The 11,559-nt window shown below is 41.1% G+C and overlaps 1 protein-coding gene across 1 annotated transcript; it reads right to left on the reverse strand.

Moving 5' to 3' along the window:
• Positions 1-210: 210 nt before the first annotated feature.
• LOC120737956 (guanine nucleotide-binding protein subunit alpha-13-like) lies at positions 211-11,493 on the reverse strand. The gene is made up of 5 exons (XM_040038919.1): positions 11,140-11,493; positions 9,823-10,049; positions 5,808-5,858; positions 3,549-3,749; positions 211-2,083 (listed from the first exon to the last, which is right to left on the reverse strand). The coding sequence occupies exons 1-5, from the start codon at positions 11,420-11,422 to the stop codon at positions 1,712-1,714; spliced, it is 1,134 nt and encodes a 377-aa protein (XP_039894853.1). The 5' UTR covers positions 11,423-11,493; the 3' UTR covers positions 211-1,711.
• Positions 11,494-11,559: the final 66 nt, after the last annotated feature.

Raw genomic sequence — 11,559 nt, forward strand, 5'->3', positions numbered from 1 at the left:
GCCATTTCTACAACCATTTACATATAGGAGATAAACCTGGATATTATTTACATGGCAACAGATTACAGTATTTACAAAGCCAGGGCTGGAAGCAAAGTGAAACTCTCACGAGCTGCATTTTTGGAGTAAAACTGGACACGGTCAATGTGCACAGTCCTGAAAAAGCACAGGGTGATTTTTTGGCAGAGAAGCAGAGATTTTAACAGTGCCTGGAAATGGTGCTCTAACAAAGATTGGCCCAGACCAGAATACGGTCACCAACAACAGTATTCAAGCTTTTGTCTTTTCGTTTGTCGTTTTTTTTTTTTTTTTTTGGTCACATATAATTCAAAATGTCGTTTTGAGGGAAATCTAAACAACACAAGGAAAAAAAATGTTCAAGGGGTTTTCAGAGATGCCTGGAGTCAGTGCCAACACAGATATTCTCACATGATGGGTTATATCTTACCACATTAATATTGGTTATAGTATATTCAAGCAATCTAGAGCAAATCTCTGTACATTTATTAACACACATTCATGATTCATGCAAACAGGGGTGGACTGTCCCTTTACAAGGCATCTAATCACAGATGGAAACAAAGAAAGGGAGGAGCTGGGGGTTCTGGGTCAATGTCAGTGGTCAAAGCCAGGAGGATACGGTGCTAAACACCACCCGGCTAACGGCAGGGAGGCCTGGCTGAGTCGCACCACTCAGAATTAAAAAATAAAAATAAAAAATAATAATAATCAGAATCAGAATATTCAGTTAGCTCATCAACAATTACATCAGCATCGACACCGGTTTTGATTCAACCCTGAGAAAACAGTGGACTGCATGTTCACTAAGTGGCACACCTGCCTAAGAAGGTAATCTTTTTACCCTCTGAACACCCAGAAATAAGGGACAATTTATACGGAAACTGGCATCTTAATTATCTGATTAAAGATTTAATAATAAAGCAACATTTAAATAGTGATTAAGTCTTAAGAAATTATATCAAAGGAAATAAAAGGTTCAGTCTGTTGTGGTTGTGCCCTCGTCAAGCAGTTTTCTGCAAAACAAGGTGCCAGTGCTGGAGCCAGTTCACTCCTCAAATCTTTAACTGTAATTCTACTACATCTTCACTTCTGATCGCGGGCGTTAAACCTGCTGATCTGAAATGGAAAAAAAAAGAAAAGCTGATGACCGCCAAATGTGACTAAAATGACTTAGCAACAACTTTCAACGGACGTAACAGTAAATTTGGACTAGATGAATTCAGTGCTCGGCAAATCAACTCTCACACACAGTACTGGTAATTAAACGTTACTTAGATTAATTCCTGCGTTTGTTTGGAAGCCGTGCGTCTCATTTTGGAAAACCTTTTGCTGGCGCCAGCAATGACACCTTGTGAGAAAATAGCCCCAGTAACTCGTGCTGTGAATGCAGAGCTCAGGACAGAGGAGGTGAAGCAGCAGGTTTCAGATGTCATCCAAGATCCAAACGAGGCTTCTTCTCCATTTATATTACCACGGCGTGCACGGCTTACTCGTTCCTCAAACAAATCCTGAACTTACAAGAGGGACAACTCTTCAAAGAGGAGAGTAAAAACTAATATAAAATGTCTGAAGAAGAATGCTGACGTCTCATCGGATTCTTCTGATGCTGCTCTCTCTCCCAAGTCCTCTTCATGAGCGAGGGGGTGGTCTGTCCCTGTTCAGGTCCTCCATTTTCACAGGTTGTCAGAGGTCATTGGAGCATGAGCTGTTTGAGGTTGTCGTGCAGGATGGTGTCCTTGACGTCCCGAAACACCAGCCTGATGTTCTCCGTGTTGATGGCGGTGGTGAAGTGGTGGTACAGGGGCTTCTGAGTACAGTCGCGCCTCTTGGCCCGGAAGCAGTCCACCATGAACGCCTGGACGTCCGGCAGGCTGTGCTCCGGTCCGTTGTACTCGGGAAAGTAGTCCTTGAGGGGAACGTTTTTCACTTTCTCCTCCAGCAGATCCGTCTTGTTGAGGAATAGGATGATCGAAACGTTGTTGAAGACACGGTTGTTGACGATGGTCTCGAAGATGTCGAGCGATTCACGGAGCCGGTTGGTCTGCCTGTCCTCCATCAGCACCTGTAACAGATGACGGAAGAATTAAATACTACTGCCAGTACGGATGGTGTAAATCCTTTAACCTGTACACGTTACATCCTGTCAGGTATTCATAAGCTTCCTTTTAATAGCATTTCCTGTTAACCAAAGTCAATTTGGATTGCACACCATAAAACCACTGTGGTTTTATGGTGTGCAATAGGTTTATAAAAACAAAAAAAAACAAAACGAGAAAAACCCCCCCAAAAACTAGGCTATTTGGGTTAGCCTGCTATTACATGGCTCTTACAACAACAGTTGGTATGTTGCACAGGGCAAATCAAACAAGAGCTTGTTTTTTGAGTCAGTTACAGCAAAATGAGGAAAACAGTGAGGGACTTGAAACTAGGGGCCAGCACAGCTAAAATGAAGTTGGTTAAGTCCCAGAAAACATATTTATGATGGCAAAACACTTGAGATGGTTCGATCAGAGGCAAATAATTCTTCCATCTGCTTTCAAGCAGCTTGATTCCACATTCAACCATTAAGAAAGCAATGCCATTGGAATCCTTAAAGGGGACCCATTCTTTTCCTTATTTTCAGCCATTTATATACTGTTATAATGGTGGACACTCATAAAACTCACTCATATTAAATATCGTCAAGGAATTCGGCTTCAGACTGCTGTAAACACTCAGTTTCAGACAGGCTTTTTCCTAATCTTGGGTCTTTTCATGTGAAAAATCTTCTAAATGGTTCTCTCAAAGAAGCCATACCTGCCTGACATTCAAGCCTTTTGTATATGAGGGACAACCAATCAGAAGTTAGTTGGCTCCATTAATGCTTGAGATAATTTCAGTTTGTGTAAAGTTAGCAGCAAAGCAATCCTTACATCTGCTCTGAGCTTCGAATCAAGTTTCTGCTGGACATTTCAGCCTCTCGTTTGTGTAAATACTTCAATCCATCACAATTTAATGTGTACTTGTAAAATGTTGTCTTGCAAGTCTTCTCACTGTTTTCCCACCGCTCTGAAAAAGTACCAAACCACAACCCCCCGAACTGAGCCTTGTAAATGTGATGAAGAACAGACCGATTCATGCTGTTGGTGCCCATTTAAACATATCAGTCACATTTTGGGGATTCACATCAGCCTGTCGCTAGAATACTGAAGATGGAAGGGGAAACATGGTAAATAAATACAGCACGACTAGCAAATAAATGAACCAAAGTTGTCACTTGCACATCTAAGTGGTGGTCAAATCAGAGCTTTAGTTAGAAACTCAAATGATTAATTCGTCTTAAGGAAAGTCTTGCAGCTGCACAAGCAGAAGCATCAATGAAACGTTATCAAAAGTTACCACACATTATTGTCAAGAACAAACTGGTTAATGTGCTTCTTATCATCCTATCTGTATTGAGCGTGCTTGCCCGTGAGTGGCAGGAAATGATATGCCATGGTTTCTTTCTGCATCTGATGCAGCAGCGGTGTTTACTTTAATTTTTTTACCTGGTCATATTCGGAGGAGGAGACGAGGAAGAGGATCGAGGTGACTGAGTCGAAACACTCAAACCAGCGTCTCCGCTCGGATCGCTGCCCTCCCACGTCCACCATCTTGAAGGGAACATTCTTGATCTCAAAGTCATACTCATGGATGCCCTTAGTGGGTTTACGAGCCAGCAGGATGTCCTGTTGAGTGGGAAGATAATCCTAGCAGGAGAGGCAGAAAGACAAATTTTTAATAATTGAGACAAAAATACCATTTGTCCTCATTTCCACCTAACCGTTTGATAGAAAATCCTTTCCAAACCATGATTTGTTTGCAGACTGAAGAAGAAACACCAGACACATAACAAAGTTCAAACTAGCAGCCAATTCATCTGTAAATACTAGAAATGTGTTTTATTCTTCAGCTCTAACTTTGGGTCCTGCAAAAGCAAGACTGGAAATGACACATTTATGAGTGCTGAGGAAATCACAGCAGAGTTTAAGACTACACAAAAATGATTCCGTAAATATTCACAAATATGGGGATTTCCCACAGAAAGCAATTGATGGGAAGGTCGGCATTTTGTAGAAAATGAAAGTAAAGGTTTGACATAATAAGTTTAACATCTGCTTCTGCTGTAACCTCTGTGGCTCTGTGGAGGAGCTGAATCTAAAGGTGGATATTTCAACTGAAAATCACCAGGAAGCTTGGGTAGGCTCTGTATACAAGCCAATCATCTTTGTAATCATTGTTAAACTGGCTTTAGCAGATTCAGATTCACTGCTTAATAGAGGGGACGGCTCCAGACACAGGCTAGGTGTGTTCCGTTTAAAAAAAAAAAATAACTTGAGCATTTTAAACGTGTCTTACCAAATAAAAAAAGACTCATACACAGAGTGAAACAGGGAGGAGAGAAACTAGCACAGCTACAATTGACAGCACAAAGAGTTGAAATGAATATTATGTTCATATACTAAACACAAACACCCACAAATGGATGCTGTTTGTAAAATGGTGATGAAAGAAAACACAGCAACTCCATTATGAAAACAGTCATTATGAGTTTGATTATACATTTAGGGGGGGGATTTCATTCATGTTAGTAGCGCCCATTCAAAATGTGCCCATTTGTAATGAGGACACTGTGGTTTGCAACTGTGTGTGCGTGTATTTCTATAATAAACAAAAAAAAGCCTGAGGTCAGCCACAGGAGTGAAGTTAACATACACACACCCACAGAAACAAAACTAGCTTTTTAGCTTCATAGCATTTACAAAAGCTATGAGGATGTGTGTGCATGCAACATTATATTTATTCAAACACATATAAGGTGAACCTGCTAAGCCTCTGTCCATTTTCTGTGATATGTAAACTGATATGATGGAAGCTTGCAGTAAACATGACAATGGCATGGCATTTTTTTCTACTCCTAGCTCTGGTTGACATCACCAAGATGTGACACCTCCTTAATCTTGTCATCCCAGACATACAGATCTGAGTGAGCACAGTATAAGGATTATTTTTAATATGAATCATGCAAAGCTACTCTAGTAGAGTCTAAAAAGGTGGTGCTGGAAATGAGCAGAAAAGGCTGCACTTTATGTATCGAGTTCATACTAAAGGTGGCTGTATTGAAGAGCACAACATGAAAGACGCATCTAAAAGAAGACAGCAGCCTTTGTGCTTACAACCTTGGTAATAAAAGTAATTAAATTTACAAAACAGACATACGCATACAAACCTCATGAAGACAGTAAGATTGTAGATGTTAGCATAAGCATGTGTGTTTGTAAATAATAGTACAAGTATAAACACTTAATGTCCTCAATGTAAAAAGGATGTGTTTATGATGCACAGAAATCTGAAAAACAATTCAACTTCCAGCATGCTGATGTCAGAAAAAAGGAAGTATTGTTAAAACTCAGTTGGGAGCGGTTAAAATATCTCTCATGTTAATAAAGGAAAAACCCTGATTTACTGTCAATAACGCCCTCAAGTTTTGGACTTTAGACTTAATATTAAGGGTTTATAAACTGTTTGAACTTGCTTACTGTGTTCATCTTGATTTTCTTTTTAACTAAACTTTTAAACACCTGAAAAAAAAAATTGAGCTTAACTAAATATAAGGAGCTTCTTTCACAAAATGCCAGCATTATCTGCGGCAAGCAACCACCGTAGTCATTTCTAAGGTAACCTTTAATTGTCTGGACATGTTGCAGTATTAACTATAACATGCACAAGTCTGATTATCACAAAGAGTACAAGCAGAAACAACTTACCAGCTCGCCGAGCTTATCCAGATTATCCAAGAAATACTTCACTGACTCACCCTGCGACAGGACAGAGGAGGAATTTCTGTTAATTCTACACAATTAATTAGGTTCTGTCATTTTTACCACAATCAGCAGAAAACATTTTGCAGCAATATGTTTGCAAGTGGAAAAGGCGCCGAGATACTAGTGGGGAGAGTGTTTAGCTGCCACACAGACAGAAGTAACCTGACTTTTTTCTTTCTCCCGTGTCCGCCCCAGAGCAGAGTCTGTTCTGAGGTACTGAGGCAGGATGCGCATTATTTAGTAAGACTGTGACACGTGTTTCTAAGTGTGTCTTTGATGTATTCAGAAGTGTTGGTTAGTGTGTGTCTGCGTGGTTAGAAGTGTTTTGAGTTTTTTCCCAAGACTTTTTCGACACTGCTTTTGTGCAGGCAGTGCAAGACCAGACACGGGGCTGCCAGGACTGAGATGCATTCCTTTATCTGTGAGCTGGTGCGGGTCCTGCACTCGACATAAACCAAAACACCGTGTGCAAAAAGAAAAACAGATTTAACCCATCGTCTTTCCTGTGACCTGCAGCGCCTCTACTGCAACGCACTACACTTGCACAGGGGATTTTTGTTTTGTTTTTTGCATGTATTTTGCATTAATGACACGATAGGCATTTAAATGTTCCCAGTTGCAGCGATCGGGTTGTATTTCTCTCTTACCACCATGTACGAGCATTACCCACCCCAGCTTCTTCTTCTTGTCACCTTTTGATCTTTAGGTAAAAAAAACAAAACTAACCTGACCTGAAAAACCTGTGATTGTGTGTGTGCATGTCTGTGTGTGTGTGTGTGTGTGTGTGTATGTGCACGGCTAGGATTACCCAAGGGAGGAGCCCAATGGTGTGGCGCTCTACTAGAGTTAAATGAAGAAAAAGCTACTTTTCTGATTTCACATCCGACTCCGCCCGAGTAAAAGGAGCTCATAACTAAGAAGGGTTTGGTTGGTTTTGAAATAATCAAAAATCAAGTCAGATTTTTTTTCCCGTTTTTTTTTTTAAAAAGGAGAAGAGAAACAAGAAGCGCAATCACTCTGCGTTCTCCCTGCTGAGGCATGACAACGCCTGCAGAAGCAAAACTGAAACTCAGCAATATGTCATCTGAACCGACACTTACATTAAAGGAAGATGTGACTAAATAATTCTAATACTATGAATCTCAGAATCTCCGATGAAAAGATTAAGACTATTGTAACGAGCAACGCTGACGTCTGCACTGCAGGAAGTGAGAGAAGCCATGTGCATACTCACAGCGCTACGTGTGTGTGCGTGCTTTTTTAAACATGATAATTACAACCAAGCCTGAAGGCACGTGTGATTTGTGATGCAAATGCTTAAATGGGGCACGGTCAACACGAGGGGATTCTGGGTAATCTGCTGGAAATGACACAAATCTCTTCTTAGAGAAGGAAAAAATTTTTTAACAGCTTCCAACAGAATTATTTTTGCCCTCAGGGTTTACAGTGTACTCACCATTAAAACTTAATATTAAGGTTTTGTACGCTGTAAGCTTGCAATTGATATTCAGTTTCATTTCAAGACATCTAACAATAATACGTTTATTTTAATATAAGAGAAAAGGCAAAAAGAACCCAAAACATCCCAAACACTTTTCAAAATGTGTGGTTGGTTTTATAAAAGATGGACATTTGACAAAAACTACACTGTTCTGTACATACATTGATTTTAATACATATACAGAGACTTTTTTGACCCTAAAATAATGCTTTTTTTTTTTAAATTAAAGTCAAATACTGTTTCACTTTGTACCCTAGAACAATGAATTGTCACATATGAATTAAATGTTTTATTTTTTTTTTATAAACTAACTGTCTTGGCTGTACAGTAATATGTAATTGTGTGTGTGTGTGTGTGTGTGTGTGTGTGTGTGTGTGTGTGTGTGTGTGTGTGTGTGTAGCCCTGTGTCTGTGTTCCATTGACCCTCCACTGATATTACACAACAAATAAAGGCTCAAAGCCATTTCTGATCAATTGTTTAGTCTATAAAATGTCACCTCATTTTCCAGAGTGGGTTGAAGTGACAGGTGACCAACTATTCGGTTTGTTCAACCAATCCGCCAAAATTCAAAGAGCTTTAATCTGTAAACATGTGCACATGTGAAATAAGGATGGGACAATATATTTTGTATGGCTTCCATCTGTGGTATCAATATCTTTATCAACACATGTAGGCGATTTCACCCGGATTCCCTCACCACTTTCAGCTGCCGCAGTGCTTATGACCTGTGTTAAGCAAGTTCACACAGACTCACTGCCATATCTACATGTACTTACATAGCTAGTCATCCCCACACGGTCCATTATAAGCTACATAACGGTCTGAAGTGAACTGATAATGATACACATATCCTAATGCCACAGTGGAGAATATAAATGTATGACTCCTGCTTTTTCGTGGGCGTTTTTACTTGTTTCGTTTTCACAGATATTGTGATGTATCGCAGATGATCACCTCGCAGCACACTTAGGCTACGGTGATTCTGTGATACCAACACCTAGCGTCCAGTAACTGAACAGCTAGTCAGGCTTTTAGCGATCCTGCCGCTCTTCAGTTACAGGCTGTTTCCATAGCAGGCTGCTTACATTGTTCCGTTTACTACTGTCACCGAATGAGTCACATTTGTGTGTTTATATGAATGATCAGTCCAAGTGACAGCTCACTTCCATTATTAAATGCACAGCTCCAGCTTCAAAAGTCTAAAAGGTGCGATGTTTTCCGTGATAATTAACGCTTTTGAAGATTTCGGGGGTGGGCGGGTGGAATAAAGGAACTTGCCAATTTGCAAAATGAATACTTACACTCTTACACAGATAGGTTATGCACGTTAGTGTGTGTGTGACCTTGTGTAACTCGAGGTGTGTGACACTCTTAGTGTTTGTGTGCAAATAACGCTGAGTGGGAGAGCCAGGGATCTGTTTGTAAGCATAAAGCTGTTTAACTACAGATCAACATTCCTGCTCTGATCACACTTATTCTCCTTGTCTGTCTGGAAAGGTTTGCACCAACAAGCCGAGTGTGTGTGTGCCAGAGCAACAAAACGCCATTGACGAAAGTTTGGTTTTATGTCACCCACTGGCAAATTGTAATTTTCTGCTTTTCATTACTGAAAGCCACTTGGAGAAGCGCAGCCCTTATTCTGTCCTCAGTTGAGGGCCCCTTAACTGCTGAAGTGTTTAAGTTTGTCACATGAAGGCAGGGCAATCAGGGTTATTCCTATACAGACAACATTTTGGCAAGAGCCACAGGAAAATCACCAGCCTTTTGATTAACACACTGTTTTCTTAATTGGGGATTATTTACTTGGATAAAATTGGCATTTTTTTGGCTTATTAAATAGCCAGAATACACAGATTTCTGTCAAATCAGGTAAAGTAATCAGTGCTTTAACTGTAAAGCTACACTCATGGGAGAAAGGGGCTTATTTTAAGTCAGGAAAATCCCTGACAGCTGGTCATTTTTAAAAAGAAGCCTAAAGCTACGGTAATAAAAGATAAAATAAGAGCATATCAACAGCCCAGAAAGGACATGTGAACGCACTCCCGACCACACCTGCTCTTCTAGGGTAAACGTCACAGAGTTAAGACGTGCACACTGACAGCCAAAAGATATACGCAGCTGGGAGAGGTGTAAACAGGAAGCCTATTGAATCACATGTCTGACCACTCGGCACAGAGAGCGCACCAGAGACTAAAGAATTAGATGCAGGGAGAGAGGAAAGGGAGGATGAATTGAAAAGTCAGTTTCACTTTCTGTTTTCACTGCCATTTTCATCAATATGACTTTTTGGAAAAACCCATTCAGAAACACCAGAAAACCCTTATTGCACCTGGTGATAGAGAGCTGAGATTGAGAACGTTTTATCAGACAAAACTAGGCCACCATTATCTGTCAGTTATGCCATTTCAGCATGTGTGTGTGTGTGTGTGTGTGTGTGTGTGCACGCTCTAACCCACCAGCTGAAACTCCCTGCGCCTATCGTAGGCGTTCTGTATGCCCGAGTCTGCCCACAGGGCCTTAATGGCGGGCAGGTACTCCAGGAAAACCGATGTCTCAAGCTGCCCACTGGTCATCTTGGCTGAGCGGGTGTCGAACGCCATCAGGTTGTCGCCGTGCGGCTGGTTGTCTTCATCACCCCACGGAATGTGCAGCTTCTCACGGGCGTCCACCAGCACACGTATACCTGGAAAAGGAAGTCAGATGGCAACTTAATAGTGGAAAAGGGTAGTGAGAAGGGCAGGTGAAACAAAAGTAACCCAACACCTGTGTCCTTTGGAGGCCTGCTGTGTCTAAAAAAATAAATAAAATACAAAAAAAAAAAAAAAAATGATGATAGGGCAAGAAAAAGTGGAGTTGATTTTAAGGTAGCACATGATTAACATAACCCTGTTACTAGTCAGATTTCAGGGTTTTTCCTGCTTACACAAAATTTCCACCAAAGAGGTCTTAGCCTCCCCTCAAAGGAAAAAAAAAAAAAAATCACCTTGTGCTAACCATCACTCTACCCAATTTTTCTTTAACTGAACTTTCATTCAGTCAAGAATAAAGCACATTTTGCTGATATAATGACCAGAAATAACAAGAAAATTCATAACCTTCGATAAAGCATGACCAATCAAGCTTCAAAAGCCACATTATAAGCCGGGGAAATCCCTGTATTCATATTACGTACTATTTACGTTTATTTCAAACTGACAGTTTATTCATTAAAAAAAAAAAAAAATGTACAGGATGTGCTGGTCACACCAACACCTTACTTTGAAAATGGCCGAAATAACTGTCGGGTTATATACAATTTCGTGACTATTAAAAAGCGACGCTTGAGCCTTGTTGGTATTTACAGACGATTTTGTTTAACGTGGACAACACCAACGTAAAGATTTCTCTTTCATTCAGTCCATGGACAAAGAGGAACACCTTACAGCACACCACACTGGCGGGTTGCCCTCCATTAGCTTCATCCCGAGCTTAGTTATTGAGCAACAAAACTTGCCTGTAGCTGATTTAAAACCGCGGGTAGTGTTGGTTAAAGATATCACAAAAAACTTGATTCGCTGTATTTGGTATAGCTATGCTAAACCCCTAGAAAAGTTAAGCTTTTAGGACAAACGAGGCTCCTATGGGTGTGCCGAGAGCAGATGTAGACTGTTTATGTGTCCTCTCACCCAGCCCAGCGCTGCTAAACAGATGTGGAAACTTTCCAGTGCCTTTTAACCGAGTAAAAGGGCGATTTTCACGCCCTTTAAGTTTCCAGCCCTCGGTAGCGAGGTTACCTTTGATAACATTGCTGTAAATCGTTGCTCTGAACTCCTCTCGGGCGTGATGGTCGAAGTCCTGGCCGTGGATGATCCGCATTTGTTTGAGGAAAGTCGACTTGCCGCTCTCGCCAGCGCCGAGGAGAAGGATCTTCACCAGCCGTTTTACATACGTTTTCTCCTTGGAGAGACATCTGTCGATCTCTTTGGACTTTCTCAGCTGTTCCACCTCGCCGCTGTTAAGCAGGCAGACGGGTAGACAAACTTTTAACACGGACCTGGTCGGCAGGAAATCCGCCATGTTCGCACAAACTTCATCGATGCTAATTTGATGCGCGTTCTCGGGCGCAGGCACGGGACCAAGCCCCTTCCCTAAACTCAGGAAGTACCGCTGCTGACTGTTTACCATCAATCTTAAGGCACAGCCTACTGTGCTAT

This window comes from Simochromis diagramma, unplaced genomic scaffold (assembly GCF_900408965.1).
Source record: "Simochromis diagramma unplaced genomic scaffold, fSimDia1.1 OVJJ01000402.1, whole genome shotgun sequence".
In the NCBI taxonomy this organism is placed as follows: domain Eukaryota; kingdom Metazoa; phylum Chordata; class Actinopteri; order Cichliformes; family Cichlidae; genus Simochromis; species Simochromis diagramma.